Source organism: Colobus angolensis, unplaced genomic scaffold, assembly GCF_000951035.1.
Source record: "Colobus angolensis palliatus isolate OR3802 unplaced genomic scaffold, Cang.pa_1.0 Scaffold68, whole genome shotgun sequence".
Lineage (NCBI taxonomy): Eukaryota > Metazoa > Chordata > Mammalia > Primates > Cercopithecidae > Colobus > Colobus angolensis.
This window is the reverse complement of record NW_012120487.1, coordinates 1,765,096-1,789,503: the sequence shown is the minus strand read 5'-3', so window position 1 is coordinate 1,789,503 and position 24,408 is coordinate 1,765,096. Positions and strand designations below refer to the sequence as shown.

Here is a 24,408-nt window from a genome sequence, read left to right as displayed (position 1 = left end):
ACCCAGGAGGCGGAGCTTGCAGTGAGTGGAGATAGAGCCACTGCACTCTAGCCTGGGTGACAGAGCGAGACTCTGTCTGAAAAATAAAAATAAAAATAAAAAATAAAAAAGAATTTTTGGCTGGCCGAGCTGCCCAGTGATGCTCCCAGAGAAGTATGAAGCCCACAACAGGTTTTAGAGCATTGTCATTCCCTTTTATTATACTTGACCCCTTAAGAAATACATGTTTTACAGTGACAAAACAATTGGCTCTGAGTCAGGAAGTGGTAGAGCTGGATATCCAGGTACTTTTTCACCATGGCATATTGTCTCAGTCAAAAACATCCTTAATGCAACAGTACTTCAGCCTCTAGTGTGTGCTAGGCAGGGCCAGCTTTCTACATGCACAACCTGTAATGTGGCACAGGACCCCACACTCAGAAAGACCCTGCCTTCAGAATTTAATGGTCTGTGGTTGCTGTCTTAAAACTCTGAAGTCTCAGCACATGCACAGTTCCACATTCTACCACCTCCCCACCTCTTAGCAGAGCTCTCAGCCACCTACTTCCTCACCTGCTGGTGTCCTGAGCCCCATCTGACCTCCCTCTCCCCAAGATGGAAGTGGCAGAGTGTGTTCCATCTTGGGGAGAAAAGGGAAAGGGAGCTCATGGGTCCTGACAGAGGCTTCTGCATGAGAAACTCAGCAGTTGTCGACTCTCATCCAGGTATGTAGTTCATCCCAGTGTGATGGTTGCAATACCCTTTGGGGTTGCCATCTACAGTAGATTAGGGAAGCCAATCCATGGAAATGGGAGATGTCTGCCTGGATTTCTATGTCTTCCTTGCTGGCAGATGCCAAGATAGAGGGTATAACCAGCAGCCAGTGGGCCCTGTGCACTTGTGCGTCTTATCTCAGAGGGGAGCTTCTAGGCACCCATGATGGTCTGCACTCACTTTGCAACTATCCCTATACCCAAGAGAGCACAACATTAAATAAGAGATTAAAAATGCCATGATAGGTCAAGAGAAACAGCAGAAGAAAGGGAAACGCTTTATATTTTAGTACCTCTAATGCCATTTTTTTTCTGCTTTTTGAAAAAGGAACTCTGCATTTTCATTTTGCACAGAGTCCCATAAATTCTGTAGCCAGTCTTGGTGTTAGACCCTGTACTGGGCAACAGGAATATTGAGTTAAATAGCATGCATATAACCTCTGCCTTCAAGTTGGCTGTTGGGTCTAAAGTTTGGACTACATTAGTAGATCAGCAAACTTTTTCCGTATAGAACAATAGAGTAAATATTTTAAACTTTGCAGGCCAAACAATCTCTGTCACAACTACTCACCTCTGCCTTTGTGGTACAAAAGTGGGCATAGATGGTATATGAACGAATGAGCATGACTGTGTTCCAATAAATATTTATGGCATTGCAGTTGGAATTTCACATAATTTCCACAAATTATTTTCTTATCTGTTTTAAATCATTTAAAAATATATAAATCATATTTAGCTGTGAGCTAAACAAAACAGGGAGCAAACCAGATTTGGCCAGTGTGCAGTTTGCCACCCCTGGACTAGATGATCTCCAGGGGCCTTCCAGCACCCAGTCAAGTAAGTCTCAGAAAGCTGGGTCTTATTCTCACTTTCTTTTCCACTGTTGCTTTTTTACCTTTTTTTTTTTTTTAAATCTGCCTCTCTCTCTTTGTCATTCTCAGGTTCTCATTCTTGCTGTCTTTCTTTCTCTTTCTCTCTTTCTCTTTCTCTCAATCATCCATCTCAGTGTGAGGGGCTCTTTCTTCCTTCAACTGGTGTAAGTACTGGAGCACTGGAGCCAGTGTTCTTTCTCTGTTGGGGGCCAGCTGCTGAATTCTTGCTTGCCTAAGTAATTATAAAGCTACTCAAGCGGAGACAAGGGGGATCCAATGTGGTGCTCTGCTTGCAGAGAAAAAAAATTGACATATTTAGGGATATAATACGCAGATGAAGAAAAGTATGTCTTCTCTGCTCCATCTTTATCCACAGACACATCTGTGTAAATGTATTTGTGAACACGATACAAATGCAATATTCAAGGAAGCAATGGACAATTGTCACCATCTTCCGTCTGCCCACATATAGGAGCTGACTCAGGGAAGAAAAGGTTTGACTCAGAGAAACTGTAATTCTTCATGAGAAGAATGCAAATAATTCATAACATTTTGTGATCACCTACTATGGGCTTATAACTATGAGAAGCTTAGAAGTGCAATATAGGGAAAAAAAAAAAAAAGGTCTAGGCTCTCGAACCAGTGAGACTTGGGTTTGAATCCCTGGTCTGGTACTTTTTAGCTTATGCCACCTAAAAAAAAATAAATAAATAACTGTAACTCTTAGAGCTTCAGTTTCCTCACCTGTGTAAGAATGGTAATGCCTACAATTCAGGTTTGTAAAAAATACTTACAGATTTGAGCTAAGAAACATAAAGTACCAATAACAGGTGCCTGCAAAACAATAGGCATTTATTCAATAGTGCCTGCTGAAAAGCTAGAGCCAGAAAAAGGCAGAGCCATGAGTCAAACCAAGATGTAATTGCAAAGCCCATACTGTATCTATAGAATGCTTGTAGAGTAGCAGGCTAGGAGCAGGAAGGCCGTCTGAGGGACTGTAGCTGGGAAATGAAGGCTTAATCAACTGTAAATAATGACTTCCTCTTTTTTTTTTTTAATAGACCCCCTTTTTATTGTTTATTCCAGCAGTCATCCAAGGAATGCTGGACAGGAATACCCAGCAACTCTAAGTAGCTACAAAAAAGAACAATTTAGAAAACCCTGACTTCTTAAGCCACCAGCTGTTTACCAACTCTGTAGGCTATTTTGATTCTGCTCCTTTATTAATTTACCGGAGTGTATTATTGAGCATCTACTCTGTGCTATGCACTATGATTTGATGGTGGGGCTACCCTGGTGAATGGGACACAGTTCTCACCTTCAAGGATCTCACAGTCCAGTGAGTAAATAAACAGACAATTATAGAATGATGGCAAAAGTACTATGATGGGGGAAATGCAAGCGTAGTAAAAAATGGCATCTAAACCAATCCACAGTGGGAGAGGAGGATTAAAGAAAGCTTACAGATAGAAGTAACGTTGTATCACCTTATACTTTTGGCACCTCATGATTACTTCAGTCTATAAATGAGTAGTAAACTTGTGTCACTAAAATTTGAAAAAGGAGTGGGAGGTAGCTATGCAAGGAAGGATGTAGCAGGCAAAGGGAACAACATGTAAGAAGACACGGAGGACCACATGAGATATCACCTAACACCTATTAGAATGGCTATTAGCACAAAGACAAAAGATAACGAGTGTTGCTGAGGATGTGAAGAAAAGGAAATCCTTGTACACTGTTGGTAGGAATGCACGTTGGTATAGCCATTATAGAAAACAGTATGGAGGTTTCTCAAAAAATTAAAAATAGAACTGCCATATGACCCAGCAATTCTACTTCTGGGTGTATACCCAAAGAAAATGAAATCTGTATGTTGAAGAAAAACCTGAACTTTCATATTTATTGTAGCATTATTCACAATAGCCGAGATATGTAATCAACCTACATATCCATCAGCAGATGAATGGATAAAAAAATGTGGTATAAATACCCAATGAAATGCTATTCAGTCTTTAAAAAGAAGGAACTCCTGTCATTTGTGACAGCATAGATAAACCTGAAGGACATTACGCTAAGTGAAATAAGCCAGGCACACAAATACAAGTACTATATGATCTCATTTATATGTAAAATCTAAAAAAGTTGAACTCATAGAAACAGAGAGTAGAAAAGTAGTTGCCAGAGGCTGGGGATGGGAGTTGGGGACAGGAACATGTTGGTCGTAGGGTACAAAGTTTCAGTTAAACAGGAGGATTAAGTTCTGAAGAACCTTTGTATAGCATGGTGACAATAATTTTACTTGAGAATTGCTTAGAGAATATATCTTGAATGTTCTCACCACAAAAAATAATATGGGAGAGATATGATAATAGCTTAGTTTATCATCTCTGTCTCTCACATACTTTTTTTTTGTTGTAAGGGCATTCAAGATACATTCTTAATATATCTTAGGTAGTTCTTTATAGCCATGTGAGAAGGGACTATCATACTACATATCATATAATTTAACAACATTAGTGTATTAAAACATATTATACACTGTAAATATATACAATTTTTATTTGGCAGTTATACCTTAGTAAAATTGAGGGGAAAAAATTTAAATAAAAAGTAAACGAAATTTGTTTTAAAAGAAGACATGGAGGAAATAGGAAAGCATTGTATATTGAGGAATAAAGATCAGCCTGGCTAATCAGGAACTTAGACCCAGAGGGGAGTGGCAGCAAGCTTGGAGGCTGTACAGGCAGACAGGGGCAGCATGATCACATTAGGTAGTGTATCAGTCTGTTTTTACATGACTATAAAGACTGAGTAGTATATGACTACCTGAGACTATAAAGACTGAGTAGTATATGACTACCTGAGATTATAAAGACTGGTAGTATATGCCCTTGCCCAAGGGCAACAAAGCTAGACTCTTGCCCAGGAATTCCAGGCTTAAGAGGCAAAATCTCAAACTCCTGAGCTCAAGCAATCCTCCCACCTCGGCCTCCCAAAGCGCTGGGATTACAGGTGTAAACCACCGTGCCCAGCCGGGAGAACTCCTTTTGAAAAGGAGGCAAAACCAATGTGGCCCTGTTTTCTCAAAGCTTCATGGGGGATCTTGCCTAGCTTTCCCCGAGGGTGAGAAGAGTATCTCTTCCTAAGTAGAGGAGGTCCTGGGACCCTTCTACCCTCTGCAGCATCTAGGAATTAAGGGATCCAGAAGAACCATTGGAAAGAGGCCCAACTCTTGCACAGTGGCCCAGTCAGTACCTTTGATGAGCAAAGGTCATCATGCCTTGTGAGAAGTGACATTATTGATTCTCAGGGAGGATAAAAAGTGGAGGGGAGGAGATCAGAGAATCCTTAAACTCTGGTGGGGCTATATTAATGCTATCTAGATGTGTATTTCCAACTTTAGCTGGAATCCATCTTTGACTGGAAACTTTGAAAGGGGCCTTGTTATTTAGGGAAAACATTTCATTTGGTACCAATTCATGCCTAAGTGGATATTCCCAGTGCCACTAAAGTTGGTGAACTGAGAACAAAAGAGGTGGTTATCCCCTGAGAGTTTAAAATGCAAACAGAGCCAAAATCTTAATCCTCAAGAGATACATGTGAGAAGTCAGTTTTCACTATGTGAACTATAATGAATGAACAAGATAATGAAAAAGCAAACCCATAAATCATCTTTTAAAAAAGGAATTAAAACCAACAGTTCAATACCATATGATGCCTATTATAATCATACAAAAAATTTTAAGTTATAATCCCACATGCTGGCAAGGCTAAAGTAAAATCTTTTTCTCACACACTATTCATGGAAGTGTAAACTGGAGTGATCCTACCAGAAAGCAATGTGGCAATGTGAACAAAGAGTAATAAAAAGGTACACACTTTTAGACCCAGGAATTTCACTCATGGGTATTCATCTTACTATGTTACCCAAATGAAGGAAAAAAACTATATTCAGGAAGATGTTTTTTGTGATGTCATTTATAATAAACAAATAATAACAGCCTAAATGTCTTATATTAAAACCTAAGTAAACTATGCACTTTCCATAAAAGGAACATTATGAAGTATTTAAAATAACATTTACGGTGACTATATAACAGTATTGGCAGTATTGGAAAAATTATTATGATATAAACTAAAAATAACAGAATACACCAAGTCACAACATCATATTAATGTCATGATTATATCTTTGTTTTTAATATGGAATTATTACCTATGCATCACAAACACAGATACTTAGACAAGGGCTAGAAAAAAGCATGGAAAAAAAATGAGAATAGCTGTTGGTCACTAATGATCATGGAAATGCAAATCAAAACCACAAGGCGATATCGCCTTACTCCTGCAAGAATGGCCATAATCAAAAAATAAAAAAATAATAGATATTGGCATGAATGCAGTGAAAAGGGAGCACTTCTACCCTGCTTATGAGAATGTAAACTAGTACAACCACTATGGAAAACAGTGTGGAGATTCCCTCAAGAAGTAAAAGTAGAACTACCATTTGAATGAGTAGTCTGTGGGTATCTACCCAGAGGAAAATAAATCGTTATACAAAAAAGATAATTGCACATGTATGTTTATAGCAGCACAATTCGCAATTGCAAAAATGTGGAACCAACCCAAATGCCCATCAATCAATGAGTGGATAAAGAAACTGGTATGTATATATCATGGAATACTACTCAGCCTTAAAAAGAAATGAATTAATGGCATTCGCAGTGACCTGGATAAGGTTGGAGACTATTATTCTCAGTGAAGTAACTCAGGAATGAAAAGTCAAACGTTACATGTTCTCACTCATAAGTGGGAGCTAAGTTATAAGGATGCAAAAGGATAACAATGACACAATGGACTTTGGAGACTCAGGAGGAATGGGTGGGAAGGGGATGAGGGATAAAAAACTACAAACAGGGTGCAGTGTATACTGCTCGGGTGATGGGTGCACCAAAATCTCACAAATCACCACCAAAGAACTTACTCATGTAACCAAATACAAACCTGTTCCCCTAGTAACCTATGAAATTTTTTTTTAATGTTAAAAAAAGAAAATATTGAGATATTGAGATTTTATATGTATTTTTCATTTTTTATTTGATATCATTGGTATAATTATTTAGTAATACCGTATACTATGGTCAAAGTATTTTTAAGGGCATGGGCTTCAGAATCAAAAGGTCAGTTTAATCTTAGCTCCATCACTTACTATCTGTATGACTTTGGGCAATTTAATTAACTTCTTTGAGCTTCAGTTTCCTTATCTCTAATATGGAATTAAATACCTGCATTATGGCACAGAAATGTGAGGATAAAATAAGTAAACATAAATAAAGCATTATTTGCATAGCAGATGTTCACTGAAGTTTTTTATATCTTCATGAACTTTTTAAGAAAGCATTTGTCAATTTACAAATGTATATATATATATATGTATATCAAAAAATTGAAATAAATTAAAAATATGTTAGGAGACTTAGGCAAGGGAAAATAAAAGCAGTTCGATAAATGTGAATTTCCCTCACTTTTCCAATTCTTGTCTATACAAAGTGTAAGGGAATTTTAGAATATTCTAGCTGCATTGTTGAGAAATCAGAGATAAACAATGCTTGTTTTTCAAAACTTCTTTTTCAATAACAAAGAAAGAAAAGAAAGAGACATCTTTTCCATTACATGCTACTTCTAAACACAGGCGAGCATGCTTGTGTGCAGAACACACACACACACACACACACACACACACACACACACATACTGACCCCTCTCAACAGATTTCAAGATGTGTCCCTAGAGATCCAAGAAAACAACATTTTTGTCTTTTTTTTTTTTTTATAATGAACACATTTGCTTTCTCCATGTAACAAAAGGTATCATTTTGCTTTTAATTATGGGTTGTTATTATGCATTGCTTTTATTTGGCAAAGATGTTTGTTTCAGGAAAATTAATTTAGACAGTTCCATTTTTCAAGCAACAATACCTTCTGCCCCAGGCTTACAAAGAACAATTAGATCTGGATTCTTTCCCCATAATCAAGCTGGCAATTTTTTGTAGAAAGTCTTGGTCAATCAGCATGGAATGGAGCTTCCATGAGAGCCAGTCAAATGTAGAAAATAGACTTTTATGGCCTAGCACTTTTACTTCCTGGAGTATATATAACTCTGACATCGTGAAGAAGCATTACTCTGGCTGGGCAGGAATACAGATTAATGTTGCATCACTTTCAGTGCCAGAGTTTTATTTTGAATGTCATGATATTTTTCACAGGAACTCCACAGTGTCGTGCAATTCAGCAAACATGACTGAGAGCCTGCTATGTGCCAAGTACAGTGGTAGGAGCTGGAGATACCGATCTGAATCACAGTGTCCTTGCTGGTAAAAGCTCACAGTCACATGACTCAGACAGATCATTGTAATACACAGTGATAACATCTGTGGCCAAGGGTAACACAAGGTGCTGAGTGAGCCTTGAGGAGGTACCTGACCCAGCCTGCAAGAACAGAGGGAGCTTCCAGAGGGTGATGATGTATGAGCAAAGTTATATATAAAGAAAGACAAGAGGAAAGGCTTTCCAAACAAGGGGTCTTGGAATTAAAAATTAAAGTCTTATCAGACTATACCATTTACCAAGAGGTTATGTGTCAAGCACTTAGCTAACTGCTCTACTCATAGGTGAGTTTTGTTAAACCCATTTCAAAGTATTTAACTGACTTGTCCGTGGTCACTTAGACAGTGTTGGCAGAGGTAGGTTCAGAGAAGGTAAATTGTTGATTCCTACACCAAGTTAGTGGCAAAGCTGGGGCCAGAACACACAGCTCCTGGCTTCCAAGTGTTCCTGATCCATTTCATTCAGTCTATACCACAGTTCTACGTGGAGTTGCTGTGAGGTACTTCGTACAGTTGCTGAATCTGAAGGAGAATGGGAACCAAAAAACATGTTATTGAACACTTACTTGAGTGTGATAGGATCTTTTTAAAAGTCACAGCTGCCAAACTCTTCCACCCAAAAAGAGACTGACCTTGATACTCTCAAAAAATCTAAAGGTTTCATGCTTTAATGTTTTATCTTTAAAAAGGGAATTTTATATTGTATCCTATTACTATAGTAATATTTCTTGTAATATGAAACTTCCAAGTGAAGTTGTATTCCAGTTTGTATTCCATTTAATCCCCATTTTAGAGATGTGAAAATGAGAGAGAGATGAAGTCATTTGTTCAAGGGCTCTAGTGCTGGTGAATGTGTAAGCTAGGACTTGTCCGATTGTCTGTTTTTTGCTCTGATCTATGAACCAGAGCTGGGGCATCTTATTCTGGCACAATTGCTCTCTCTGCTACCATATTTCACCTATCTCTGTGCTTCTAATCCTTATTCAAACAACACAGGGCAGTTCAGTCGCTGGTATTTCACTACATGCACTGGGGCAAGTCCTACCACCCTATAAGCCTGAGCATACCCTTCCTAAGGACACTAAGGACATGAATTGTGAGTCATGACTTTGTACCTAGTATCATCTAATTTTGCCTATCCTTATTTTTTTCTCCATGTCTTTAATTGCATTATTTTTATTTTGTTGCATTTCTTTTGTTGTAAGATCTTCAAATTCTTTTTTTGGAATTAGTAGGTTATAAATAACCAAATATGTAAAGAAACCACAGAATGTGGCATTTCAGAGAGATTTCCTGATCGTCTTAAGACGATGTCAAGCATAACAGACCCATTCTTGGAGACAGAACGTAGCTAGGGCCTCATCGCCAACCTAGGTTTCTTTCCTTTTACTGTATCTACATTAGTTACCGCGTCTAAAAGGAGGCACTGTTGGTAAATCTTCAGTGAAAACATCTTGAATCAAATAACATAACTTTGGAATTCAGAACTAATTACTAACTAAATGGTTCCCCTTCCTCTACTTCCCACCCCACTACTTTGCTTTCTTTGACAAGTTTTTCTGGGCATTTGTTCTTTTCTAGGCACTGGGTTATAGACATAAATCCGCTTTGTCTACCCTGTTGAAGGCGAGAAATAAGTAAACAGTATAGAACAATATGGCAGGTGACTTTGAGCAGATCCCTTTCCTTCTGTGGCCTCAGTTTACTTTTCTTTAAAATAGCTGGGCTAGTAGATCTCTAAAGACCCTTGCTGTGACATCCCAGCAGTGTGTGATGCATGCTGCATCTTAACTTCCTTAATAATGAAGAGTAATCATAGCACTGAAGTATCATTTGAAGTCCTAAAAGTCATATCTTAATTCTAAAGTTTGATTCCACAAAAAGAAATGTGACTTATTCAAAACATAAAAATAATTTATAGTCATGAAACTTGCTCTGGCAATAAGCTAAAACATCACATCTGCAACAAACTTCTCAAGGCCCTATCAGGGAACATGTATTAAAAACTATTGATATATGAAAAATATTCAGTTCCTCATGTTGGAAGAGAAGGCAGAGGGTGGCGCATGAAGAGAGAAGAGGTAGACCGATATGTAAGCACCTAACTGTAACATGAGACATGTTTGGTAATCACTGCCTAGATGCTATGGGGCCCATGGGTGCAATGGGTGGGCATTTGTCAGCTTTGAGCACAACCTACTGTCACTTGAAATACCAGTCTGTTCTTGCAGGTCCCCACATGACCTTGTAAGGCTAAAGCAGGGAATTACTGCCCTAGCATGTAATCTTCTGATCTTCTGACTCATGACTGGAACAGCCTTCCTCTCGCTGTGTCTTGATGCCTAGGTCTTTCCTCTAGAGCAGAGGAAGTGAAGTTCTCTAGTGCAACCCTCATCTGATGGTGTAAGGTTTTAGGGTGAGACATGTTTTATTTTTCTCCAGCAGGAGTAAGGGTTTCAGCTGTTTATCCAGTCCTCTTTAGGAACTTGATCGAGGTTTCTGTATTCACTCGCCTAACACATATCTAGACAGAGCCCACACTGCTAGGAGACTTAAACACTGTCCTTTTGCCATGGAGCTTAGAATGTAATGAGAATAGCATTAATCAAATATAAACACAAGTTAATAGAGAATTTGAAATTGTGAACACTATGGAGGAAAAGTACAAAAGATCACACTTGAGTTGTAGCTTCTTTCACTCCCTTGTGCAGAGGCTGCTCCAGGTGTGTGGTGTCACCCATGGCAGCTCATGCTGCTTTTCTGCCTATAAACCTGCGAATAAGCCAAGATTTTTCCCTCATCTCTCACAACTAACTGCTGTCACGACTAATGGAGCATAGGCTTCAGGGGCAATCAGTATGAGTTTGAGTATAGGTTTTTCCACTTAGCAGCTGTGACCTTGAGCAAGTTTCTTCATTTGTAGAAAAGGGCAACAATACCTGCCTCAAACGGCTGTTGTGAGGATTGGCACATACAAAGTGCTCAGCAAATGGCAGCTGCTTCAGCCATGGCAGCTATTAATTCTACTTGCAAATTGTCTTTGCAGTTGTATACGCTCCTCTCTATTTCCACTTGCCCTGCTTTTGTGCAGGCCGCCAGAGGCTGAACCACGATGCTCCTTTAAGTTGCCCTGGGGATGAAAGACATTTGCACGCCTGAATTTTCCAATAAAAGAAAGTTACAGGAGCAGAAACTACTCTGCAAAATATATTGAAGCAATCCCACGTGTGCAGCCCAGGTTTTGTTTACTACCCCACTCTGCTTCCCACTGGGCTATAACCCCTAGTTGTGGGATTTTATTTCAGCCTTGAGTGATGCCCACTCTTGTCCACTCTCTCTCTGAGTAAAACGCTAAAGCATTTTTTATTATTCTGATGAGGGTAGGTCCTGGAAAGGGAGGGTGAGCCTCAGCCACTATTCATGTTTCCCTTGAAGGCATTGAGGTTGAAATGTGATCAGGTTTGGCATCCAGATATCAGTCAGTGGACCAAGGTAAAGCTTGAGTGATACTTTGAACCCCCGTCAGAATACCTTTTCCCATATTTTTCTTGGGAGCACTTACCACAGTTAAAATAAATTCATATTGTATGATTATTTGCTTAACATATCTGTCTTCTATCTGTCTAGCTAGCTCTTTGAAGGCAGGGGCTGTGTCTTTCTCACTCTATCCCCAGCAAGATGCCTGGTACATACATAGCAAAAGCTTCATTGGTATTTGTTGAATTAACAAATAAATAGATGGAGAGTCATGGAGTTGAGGCGAGGTGTTATCTGGGAAAGCCATGTTGCCCATCAGTTGTTCAGCAAAAGGAGAGGTAGAAAGATCTTGTCAAGGGCAGGAGCCAAGGTTGGAAGCAGGTAAGGTGGTGATGCACAGAATGGTCATGCATCTAGAAGGCTTGGGGTGGGCATGAGCTCAGGACCTTGAGATACTGTTTCCCAAATTTCGGTGATCCCTGCTTTCTTTCCTCACAGAAGCAACTGGCCCCTCCCCACTCCTTCCTCCAGCCAGATGAGAATCAGTCTGCTACATATCACACTGGCTGACATAATTACAGGCCCCACTTTATTGTCTGAAATTTGGTTCTGAAAATAATAGGTATTTTTGGTTTGTTTTCCAAGTACGTAATATTTGGATGTAAATATTATAATGTCCAAACTGTTTTTTCAAATAACACATACAACTCGTGGAGATTTTTGGCACCCTCCTTGAATGTCAAACTAAGAAATCTAGTCTTTCCCAAAAATGCAATGGGAATCATTAAATTATTCAAAGAAAAGAGCAAATTTAATTTTAGAATGATCAGTCCTATAGCCAGTGAAGAGGCTAGATTGGAGTAAGAGAGATTAGAAGCAGTGAGTTTGAAGAGAGGCCTGTCCCACATAAAATATATCCAGGAAGCAGGCTACACTTGAGGATAGGGCAGGGAGAGGGCATGGGATCCCTAGATGCTTAGAAAGTTACTATGACTCGGGGAGGGAATGAACTGAGCAGAGAAAGGAGGGGTTACAGGAAAGGAAAGGGCCTGAGCCCTGAAGCCAAATGTGTGCCTATGCCCCTGTGGCCCCTGTTTCTGGAGAGTGTTGATCCCCAAGTCCTCCCCCTGATGGCTGGCTTCTGGAGTGACAGGAGAATGCCTGGGGATTACTGGTGCTCTTATTTAAATCATCTCCAGTCTATGCCGTGAAAGACTGACTTTTCCCCAAATAGCTATCTTGCACAAAACACAGAGAGCAAAACAGAACACATAATCAGTGACTATTCTCTTCTACCACGCAGAACCCCACACATCAAACCAGCCAGTGAGCTCCCGGAACAACACGTCTCTTCTCATTCTGGGAGGTAATTGCAATGCAGTCGTGACCAAAACGAAAAGTCCATTTTTAACCATAGACTCGTAACTCCCCATCAAGATGAAGAAGGCCAAATTCTCTGTGGCCCAATTCCTGGGTCCCCAAGACAGAAACAGAGTTTTCACAAAAATTATGGGGGCAGTGCATGAGTGTTGTATGGGTATGTTGACGTGTGCCTATTGGAAGACAAGGGCTAAAACTAAAGACCTCTTTTGGTGACCAATTCAGTGGGACCCTGTTTAGTTGCCATCCTGGGAGCAAGTAATCACCAAATCTGAATTGAGCATTATCTGTTGGTCAGGTGCTGGGGTAGTCCCTGAGAGGAGAGAAATAAACAGGGCACAGCCCCTGCCTTCAGGAAACTCACACAATCACTAGAGAGGATGGAGGAGTGAGGTGGTCTCAGAAATACAATGTGATGGTGCTCTGATGAGAAAGGACAGGGGAAGGACGCAATCTAGTACAGCCTTGGCAAGTTAAGCAATGCTTTACAGCAGAGGTGGCATGAGTTAAGAGCCAAATAACAAGCAGGAAGTAGTTAGACAATTCCTCACTAGTTTGGGTATGGGATTGTTGTTCCAATTAGTTGCAACAGCATGTGCAAAGGCAAATGACGAAAGCACAGCAAATCTGACAACCAGAAGTGGTTGATCATAGCCGGAGCTCAGAGTCTGGGAGGACAAGAGATGGAAGGCAGAAGCCAGGTTATACAAGTCTTCCAATAGCCACCTAAGGCTAAGACTTTGTCTTATAGGACTCCTGATGAGTTTTAAGATGTGCATTCTAGAAAGCTCACTCCAGCTGCAGTGTGGAGGATGACCTGGAGGAGAGAAGACTAGAGCTGGGAGATCTTTAAGAGTCTTAAAGGGCTAGGTACCAGATAGTGAGAAGCCCAAAGGCTCAGCCTGAGGTGACACAGAGCTGTAGCCAGCACTCAGAAATCCTAGTATTCAACCAGTGCATTCCCCCATTCTGCCTGTTGCTCCCCAGTTTAGAGTGATTCTTCCTTTTTCTCTTTGCTTCTCCTTCCTGTTAGGCCCCTGGAGGTTGGTGTACACTCTTTTTATGGCTGAGTACCTCATTGCCAGCTAGCTTAAGTAACTTGCCTAGGATAACAGAGCTCAGAGGTTATAGAATCAGAATTCACCTTTGTCTGTCTGATTTTGAATTGAGCACTCTTCAGAATGCTTTGTGTTTTGTTGTTGTTGTTGTTGTTTGTTTTTTGTTTTTTAATGCTCTCTGTAACTGCAGTCATAGGGGCTTCAGATATGAAAAAATAAGAGTATCTTCTAAGTTGAATACTGCCTGAAGAGTCTCCCAGATTCAGAAGCCTTTATCTGTATTGGTAGGCTGCAGTAGCTGGGCTTTTCAAACTGGCTCCTTGTGACAAAACAAGCAAGTGTTTATCCTGTTTGTATCTTGTTGATTAATGCTACCTTCCCTGAAAAGAAAAAGATTAGAAACAAAATCACAGTTGTAAGATCAAATGTATTAGCTATGACCATAAATATATGTGACTTACACTCTCCTACTTCAAAATAAAGATGCAGCCTGGGATGAAAAATTATATGAACATAATGTTGCACAAGATTAGAATTGTACTTCATTTATTATATATAAACACAATATCATTAAATGTATATACATAGTGAGAGAGATGATAAGAAAATACACCAAAATATTAACTATGATTCTCTTTCAGTGGTAGGATTTCATTACTTTTCACTTTTACTCTGAATTTTCTGGAAATATTCCCAGTTCTTGCTTGCAGTTGACTCAAAGTAATTTTTCTACTTTTACTCTGAATTTTCTGGAAATTTGGAAAATGACAAAAATCAGCATGTGTGATTTTCATAATTATGAAAATTGTAAAGATAGGTTCTTAAATTAGGACAACTATAATTTTCAGAAGAATAATTGAATCCAGAAAAGGTCCAAAGTTCTTGGGTAAGGTGTCTAATTAGCCCAGCTTTTAGGACTTCCACCTCTGAAGAAGTCCCCTGTGACTAGAGGTGGGGTGACATGGTACTAATATAACAGCATTCACTCGATGCATGGGGGAATAATGGATAACTCCTGGAGCAAGGGTGCTGGTGGACAATTCCTTAAGCATCCACTATAGATACTCTGGCAATCCCTGGATACCCAATTTAGAGGTTACTCCTGTTGACCTTAGAATCCCCACCCTCCATTGTCCTTATGAGGTCATACTCAGCATTCACCACACAATGGTTAAGCAAAGAAATTTTTGAATTTCTGAGTGTCCATGGGGTACCATGTTTATGAGGGAAGGCTGGATGCAGGGGTCATACACAGCCAGGAGTCCATATATCTACTCCTGATTGACCCAACACTGGCATACCCACATTCCTTCAGCAGTCCGTAGAATCCCACACAGGCACACTTGGATACATTCCCCTCCATCCAAATGTGGAATTCTTTTGTCTGAGATGAATGTCCTCACTCTGACCCCAAACACACACACACATACAAACACACACACACAACCACTACTACACATGTGAAGGCTCTGTCTTCCTCAGACTGTAGCTTTTGGTCAGCAAGTGGTTCAAGAGTCATCAGGCCCTGCCTGCCTATTAAATCTGCCACCGACCTTACTGGCTTCATTTCCTCCCTATCCTACCATCCATATTAAAGGCTCTTATCTCTCTCGGTTGGCAACCAATTATAATAATTTGTTAATTCTTTATGTCCAAATGCCACACAGTTTTCATTGGCAATCTCAAATGATTGTGCCTGCTAGACTAGTAAGGAAAATTTTCACTGTCATTTCAGTCCTTTTATTTTTGAATGACTTTGAGGGAATTATTTAAATATTCCAGTTTCTTAGCTAAAAATTGTTGCAGAGTCATTCTGGAACATGTACTTTTGTTTTCGTTTGCATATAGAACATGCAGATTTTCTAATTCTATTTTAAGAACTAGAGGTTAAAACAGCCTACGCATATCTGCTTGTGCCACTAGGTGGTGCACACATATGTCAGTGATCTGTAGGTTAAAGGGGCTTATCACCAGGTTAGTGTTAATTTATCACCACAGAGGTGGTACCAACAGTAGGAACTGTAGGCGTCCGGAAAGACAGTAATCCTCTGGGCAAGAGTAAAGAAGGCAAACCCTCCCAGAGGAGATGGATTGACAGTATTCCTGGCTACAGAAATGGCAGGAGCAAAATCTTAAAGGCAAGAAACCCCAAAGATGTAGCAGGGGAAAAGTCTTGGAAAAGAAAGAGCATGTTTACTCTCCATGCTGATTAATTCCTAATCAACCGGGTTACTGCAGAGGAGTAACAGCATAGATGAAACATTTATTTGAGCTAGATGACATCAAACATTCCTTCCAGACCTTTGCTCAGGGAACTGGGGGCACACAGGTGAAATGACATAGCACCGTCCTCAAGTAGGATCAGTGAGAAAGACAAACAATGAAGACAGTACATGATACTTTCTCCTGGTGAGAAAGACAGTGCATGGCAAAGACAATGAAGACAGTACATGATACTGTCTTCCTTGTCTTTCTCACTAGCATCCTCCTTGAGGATGGTAGTGAGATAGGCTTTGCAAGATGCATTGGAAGAACAAAGTGTGAGATTCTGCTCTGAGGAAGGGAGATAAGGTGATTAGGTTTGGGAGGTGGTGTTCAAAGAAGACTTCATGGAAATCTTGAGAAGTGAAGAGATCTTCAGGAAGATTTCAAGATGGTAGATAAATGATAGCATAAGCAAAGGCATGGAGGTTTGAAAGGATAATGTCTGTGGATTTGGGGACTAGTTCAGTTGAGTTCAGCAAATACTTACTGAGGGGTACTCTGTGACATGTACTGATTTTACCAAGATTAATAATGGAATGTTGTAGGCCCTTAAGATGCTCCTCATCTAGTGAAGAAGACTGATACATGCATAGAAAATTGCAATGTGAGAGGATAGTTGAAAATGTGGTCCCTTTTAAATTCTAACTATGTCCTTTGAGTCCCCAGTGTGCTGGCTACAGGTTCTCAGGGAGTTCTGCACCAGAAGAGGGAGCCTGTAAGCCCACTACCTGGTTGCATTTGGCTCCCTGTCACTGATGGCATTTCAGTCTCACTTGCTCATTTTAGAGTTGCAAAGTTGGAGGCCAGAGACTGAAAGCCAGGACATAAGCCCAGGCCTGTCTGACTCTGTCAGGTTTTCTTCCCTTTTTTCTTTAAAGAATCCTAGGCATAGAGTTGCCATTTAGCAATACTTCTTAATTAGAAAAAAATACATTTCAGACATCTTCACCAACTGTGATCATCACAAAGTCAAGTGTATGTAAAAAGGACACGATGGATTCTCCCCTTATGTATGAAGAAAGTGCCAAGCCACATAGGTTGACCTTGGCAAAGGCAGCTTAAGCCAGATGTCCCACTGGCCTGGTTTCATGTTAGGGAAGGAAGAAGGTCTGGCTCCAGCGTTTCTTCTAGCCCGCATGCGTGCGTGGGTGTTTCATATCAGTGCTAGAATATGTTCTTACTGTGTAGATTAGTGACATCTTAGAGTTGCATTGTTTGCTTGAAAATGTCAACTGGAATGAGTTATGAGTTAGTAGGAAGATAGGTCTGTGTGATTGAGAGGCATCGGAGGGATCTGGAGCTCCTTTTACATACATGAGAAGTCACTGAAGCAAGGGATAGAGAAATCTTACAGAGATTTTGACTGAAACAGATCAAAGGTAGTGAAGAAGGAGGGTGACTCTGAGGAGAGGGAGATTTGAGACCAGGTCTTGTGAGTAAAGGACAAAGGACCTGGGAATATTTAGACTGGAGAGAAGACAGTACAGATCTTCTTCAGCTCTCCAAACTATTGCCATGGGCTGAAGTAGCTAGAAACAGTGATTGTGTCATCAGGAAGCAGCTTTTAACCTTGCTCAAAGTAGAGCTATCTAACCAAAACAAAAGTGGTCGGTTCTCTACCAAGAAAGAAGATGAAACAGAAGCAGTTCATACCTGGTGGGGACATTGAGGAGGGAGTCCCCTCATGGCAGGTCAAATCTCTGAGCTTTAAATGAGTAAAATTCATGAAAAAGTAAGAGGCATTGTAAATAAACCAAGGACCAGATGTTCTGTAATAACAACAACATCAATTCTACATAGATCTTTTTATTGAGAACCTTCTAAGTACCAGGCATCCCGCCAGATGATTTGTATGCATTGCCGTATTTTGGACTTTAGAGCCAGAATCATAACTGACTAAATTTTAATCCTGACCCTGCCATTTAGTGAAGATGTCTTGGACAAACAGTTTCTCCCCTCTAAATATCATGTCCTCTCCTGTACAATTGCCAAGAGTATGAAAAAAATTGATACATCAAAGTACTTAGTACTGTGCCTAATCTACAGTTAGTACTTTAAAAACATTTCTGCCTTCCCCTTTCTGCTTAAGCAGAATTTCAGGAAGCCATTCTTGGATAGAGGCAAGATAAAGAGGGAAATGCAGGGGAGGTAAAATATGGCAAGGCCTTTGCTGCACAAAATACCAGACGATTGAAAGCTCCGGCAATTTGTAACCTAGAGCAATGACTCTCAAAATGGAATTTGTTTGGACCCCTTTTAAGAAAACAGAAACAGAGATTTCCAGTATTATTTACAAAAAATCAAGTGTAGGAAAGAGAAAGAGGTCAGCAGGAGGACTGGGACTAAAGGAATGCTGACTCAAGTCTTTGAGAGGGCTGCTCACCACTTTGCCAACTGCAGCCTCCTGTACCCACTTCTCTACCCTCAAGTTTTCATGGCATCCAGTCTAGGACAGTAGCTGTGCTGTGATATGGAACAGGCCTTGGGGTAACCTCAGCCCTTGGGGTAACCAAGGCCAGTTGCTTCCAAACATAAGCTGCCTCATCTCTATAGCCTAGTGTGCTAGACAAATATTATTCTGTGTGAATATTGTGTGGTAAAAGAAAGGATAAGGATTCAGTTAGAAAAGGAATGGTTGGTCATCGCTAATGGTTGGTCATCACTAATTGTTATACTATTATGAGCAGACTTAAGAATGAAACCAATCCAGAAATATCTTGGTTAAATAGAAGTATCTAGAGAGTGGCAGTACCACAGGCACTCAAGGCGGAGAGCATTGCCAATATATCAGACACTCAACCAGTGCAGCCAGTATGAGGAAAGGGAAATCTAAAGCTATCTGGTACAGAAGAATGAGCCCATGACTGGGAAACTGGAAAGGGACCTTCTCTGTGGCTCTAGGTGAGCCACATTCTGCTCAGGGCCTCATTTTCCATAAGTATGCTATGATTTGACTGAGAGACCTCTAAGCTCTAACCACCTATGCTTCCAAAGACAAACAAAAAACCCATTCATCCCCCTTTGTCTCTAGGGTACAAACCGTCTCTGCAGAATTGGAAGTGAGTACCACATTCAATATGATTTACCCTGCAGTATGTCCAAACATCCTCTTTGCATGTCTGCCCTGACCTGCTAAGCACAATTTTGGCTCTGGCTCAAATCAGTGCCCTCACAGTGTGTTTTCTTTTGCAGCAACAACGACAGCTTGACCTCCTGACGATAACCAGCCCTGGTGAGTAGGTGTGGCCCTTCTGCCTTGGCTTTTCCCTCATTTCCTGAATGATGCCTTGTTGCCTATCCAAATGCAGTTCCTGCCCTTCTCTTTTGACTTCCTGAATGAACAGCAGAACTCTTGTGCCATAAAAAATTCTTCTCCTCCCCACCCTCTGCTCCACAGGCAGTTTACTTTCTCCCTGCCAGCTCTGTGTTGCCTCCTCTTCACTATGGATGGCAGAGCTGATACTCTGGATGTTGCTGCATATTCTAGGGTGAAGTTCTCTCCAAATCACTCACTGGACTCAGGTGTCAAGGAAGTGTCCTGGTCTAAGAAATAAGTTTTAGAATCATGTGGAATGGAGAATCTGCTTGGAAGGTGCCATGGAATGAAGAGAGGATGGCTCATAAGATTGGGCCAGGCTGGGAAAGTGAGCAGGTTTGGTTGGCTGTGTAGAGAGTCAAGATGACTTTTGTCTCTCACTTTTAAGGGAAGGTCAGATCCCCCCAAAAAACTGTGACCATGACCATGGGATTAAAAGGTCTTTTTTCCCCTCTATAGCTGACATCTGGCCTAGGAGAAGCTGAGCAATTTCGTTCTTTCAGAGAGGTATTTCACTCTGCTTTGGAAACTTAAGGCAAAATCGGACAAAAAGAGATACTGTTCTCTCTTACGGTCATGGGGATGATGGTGCCAGCAGGGTTAGTGAGCATTTGAGAGTTGATGTGGTGGTTATCTTCATCCATGGGTGATATTCAAAATATTTAACAGCCATCTGCTGTGCTAGGCATTCACACTTTGGTTACTGGACTGTGGGGAGATGGGGTCCCGGAGGAGGAGCTAGTGTGGCACTGTGGTCATACGGCAGGTTTGTGGGTCTCAGGGGATGACTAATTACTAATAAATGTGGATATGTTTCAATATGTTAGTAACCAGCATGGCTGAACTATGTCAGCCCTTCCTTCCAGTAAGCCTACCATACTGTATCCATGGGCCAGTGCCTCACTTTCAAAGAGACTGAGATATTGCCCTCTGCAGTCACTATCCTAGCAATTATCTTGTCTACATAACTAGGGCATACATAACTAGTTTGGGTGACCTTACTATAGTTCTATACCTGATAGAACTTTTTGAGCTTGAGACTTCAGAAGAAAAAAGATAGAACTAGTTGAAAAAAAGTTTACTCTACTCCATAGAATGATCTACATTTAACATATATATGATTAACATATATAGAAATTCCAAATCATGGGCTGACATGACTAGAGTGGCTCATATATATGATTAACATATATAGAAATTCCAAATCATGGGCTGACATGACTAGAGTGGCTCACTTGTATGACCTACCAGTTCCTCCTAAGGTGGTGGTGAGGGATTATCTACGTCCGATACAGTTTAATTGCTTTTAATTGTGTCCTGTTCTACTCCACAATACACTGTCCATATTGCCTGCTTCCACATCTCAGTTTCATCGGGTCACACCCTGATACAATACCTAAGTGTGAATTGGAGAGAGTTCTTGATCTGTCTTCAGTTGCTTTAGAGGGAAACCTTCAGGCTATGTTAAGTGCATTTCTTTTGTACAGCCTCTTTCTGCTCCAAATTACTACTTTACAAATTCAAGCAAAGTAGTTGTGACTCTTCAGTACACTCCGTTTAAACAGCTTTGGGACTGGAAAAAAAAATCAGCACTGCCAGAGTTTTGAGTGGTTCATTATTATCCCTCCTCTTAGAGGAGAAAAGAATACATTCTGGGCCAGGGCATCCCAAAAGGCATGTTGTGGCACACTGGTGTATTGCAGATGGGCTATATTTGTGTGATATTGTGAGGTATCAATTCACTCAGCTCTCAGGGACACAGGTAGCACCTAGGGCAACTGAAGCCCCCTAGGTGCTAGCTTCACTCAGATGGGTCAGACAAATATTATCCATGTGTGCCATGACTTGGAAAGTTTAGGAAGCACCATTGGATCATGCTATTATCTGGATGACTCTATTCCACTTCAAAAGGACTTTCATTCACTATCTTGTGCTATCAAATTCACCCCCATTCTACATCTCACCAGGAGCTGCGGCAGCTAGGAGTCAGCTTGCTACCTCTCTCGGGCTGCCAATAGGAGGTACTGGTTTGTCTGAACTCCTCCCCAGACCATCTTCAACAGAACTGCAGTGTGATGCTGCCAGTCATAGATTAGGAGCCTTCTGAAATGCTGATCAGGAATTTGAATGCCTTAATCTGCTTGATACTTTCTTTAAAGGCTTATTTTGTTTATTGTGAATAGTTTTTTTTTTTTTTAATTATACTTTAAGTCCTAGGGTACATGTGCACAACATGCAGGTTTGTTACGTATGTATACATGTGCCATGTTGGTGTGCTGCACCCATTAACTCATCATTTACATTACGTATATCTCCTAATGCTATCCTTTTCCCCCCTCCCCACAATAGGCCCCGGTGTGTGATGATCCCCTTCCTGTGTCCAAGTGATCTCATTGTTCAATTCCCACCTGTGAGTGAGAACATGTGGTATTTGGTTTTCTGTTCTTGTGATAGTTTGCTGAAAATGGTGGTTTCCAGCTGCATCCATGTCCCTACAAAGGACACGAACTCATCCTTTTTTATGGCTGCATAGTATTCCATGATGTATATGTGCCACATTTTGTTAATCCAGTCTATCACTGATGGACATTTGGGCTGGTTCCAAGTCTTTGCTATTGTGAATAGTGTCGCAATGAACATACGTGTGCATGTGTCTTTATAGCAGCATGACTTATAATCCTTTGGGTATATCCCCAGTAGTGGGATAGCTGGGTCAAATGGTATTTCTAGTTCTAGATCCTTGAGGAATCGCCACACTGATATGCAAAGAGTAGAGACATAATGAACAGCCATTTATTGCCCACGTGCCAACCCCTTGGCTTTGTCATATCAACATGTGCCTTATATGCCAGAGTCACCAGTTTTTGGAAAAAAATTATAAATGTAATTGAGACTATTCTATACTCCTTCCTAGTACATCTTTGTCCCTTCACCCTACAGGTAATCACTGTCATGAATTCAATGTTTTTCCTTATCTGTGTATCAAAAAATATAACTGGTATTACTTTACAAATTCCTATGGTATCTCACTATCAATGTCATTCTATGACTTTTTCCCTACTCATGATTATATTGTAGAGATTCATTTATAGTGATACACATAGCTCTGCCTCATTTATTTTAATTGCTGTGTGATATTCCATATATGATTGAATTACAATTTATCCATTTTATTGATCAGAATTTAGGTTATTTATAGCTGCTTGTGATTGCGAACAATGCTGCTTAGAGCAATTTTGTGCATGTCTCTTTATGTATGAGTATGAGAATTTCTCTAGGGAAAGCGATTTATTAATTATATGCATCTTCAAATTAACTACATAATGATCAATTGTTTTCCAAAGTAATTGAATATATTTACTCTTCCAGTAGCAGAATGTGAAAATTTTCATTCCCCTGCAGCCTTAACACTTAAAATTGTCAGACTTACAAATTTTGCCAGTTGTCATGATGAACATGAAATGATATCTCACTGCTATTACAATATACGTTTCCCAAATTGTAATGAGATAGAGCATCTTTTTGTATCTTTATTGTCCACTTTGGTTTCTTCTGAGAATTGACTTTTCATATCCTTTATCTGTATTCTATTGGGTTGTCTCTTTTTATTGATTTTTAGGAGTTTATTGTTCTGAATATCAATACTGTGTCACTTATATGCATTGCAAACATCTTCTCCCAGACTATGGCTTGTATTTTTAAAATTTTTCCATGATGTATTTTGATGTATGGGAGGTTCTAAAAAATTTTAATGTAGTTCAGTTTATCGATCCCTTGTTTTATAAGCTTTACTGTTGTGACTTATTTAAGAAATCCTCCCTATCTAAAGATCATATTCTCCTGTATTTACTTCTAAAATTTCTCAAGTTTTGCATCACATTTGGGTCTTTACTTATCTCATTTAGGACTGATCTTTGTGTATGAAATAAGAATTTATTATTTTGTGTATATGGATAATCCATTGTCTCAGAACCATAAACCACTAGTCAATCCTTTTTCTACCCATTAGCAATTACACATCTGTCATCTATCAGTTTTACTATGTACAAAATCTATTTTCTTCTCAATACTATTGTATTGGCCTACCACACTTAATTCTACATCGACTCAACACTGTCTCATTTATAATAAATTCTAATTTTCCTATTGTCTTAATAATTTATGAGGCAATATTCTTTGCCTTTCATGCTTATCTTTTGAAAGCAACAATTAAATTTTTTAAATACAGTATAATAATCCTTATATTGTGACAGGTGAATTTAATCTATTTTCATTTATTATAATAACTAATATATTTAGACATATTTCCACCACCATATTTGTGTTTTCTGTTTATCATTCACTTTCTTTATTTCTTTTCTGCCTTTTAAACATTTTTATATGTTACCTTTTTTTATTGCATTCTCTGTGGATTTGGATGCTATCTATTTTATTTCTAACCTTAACTGGTTATATGTGGATATGTACTTAACTATACATATTCTTACAACAAAGTCTATGGTTATTCTGACTTTCTAGCATTCTTTCAGCCACATAAAGGGCCTTACATGCTTTCACCACCTATTCAACACTGTCACCTTCTAGTTATTCTTGTTTAGACTAAGTTAAACTTTGCAAAAAGAAAAACAATGTGTTATTATTATTAGCTCATTGGCTTTTCCTACATTGTTTATGAATTTTTGCATTCTTTTGTTTATTGTATATCAAGCCTTTCCTATGTTACCTTACCAAAGTGCATCCTTTAATAGCTATTTTAGCGAGAGTCCATGGTAACCCTCTTAATCTGTATATATTCTTGTTTTGACTTCTGTCTGGAATGATAACTTGGCTGGGTATAAATTTGAGTTTGAGGAGGATGTTCCTTTGAACTTTAAGGATTTTTTCTTTGTTTGGAGTATAATAC

At 39.7% G+C, this 24,408-nt stretch overlaps 1 protein-coding gene across 2 annotated transcripts in view; it reads left to right on the top strand.

The window, feature by feature from the left end:
* AGBL4 (ATP/GTP binding protein-like 4) overlaps positions 1 to 24,408 on the top strand; it is a 1,493,990-nt gene that overhangs the window by 1,126,642 nt on the left and 342,940 nt on the right. For both annotated transcript variants that reach the window (XM_011926237.1, XM_011926236.1), the window contains exon 6: positions 19,382 to 19,421. In XM_011926237.1, coding sequence (XP_011781627.1) covers positions 19,382 to 19,421 — 40 coding nt within the window. The remainder of the gene's footprint in view (positions 1 to 19,381; positions 19,422 to 24,408) is intronic.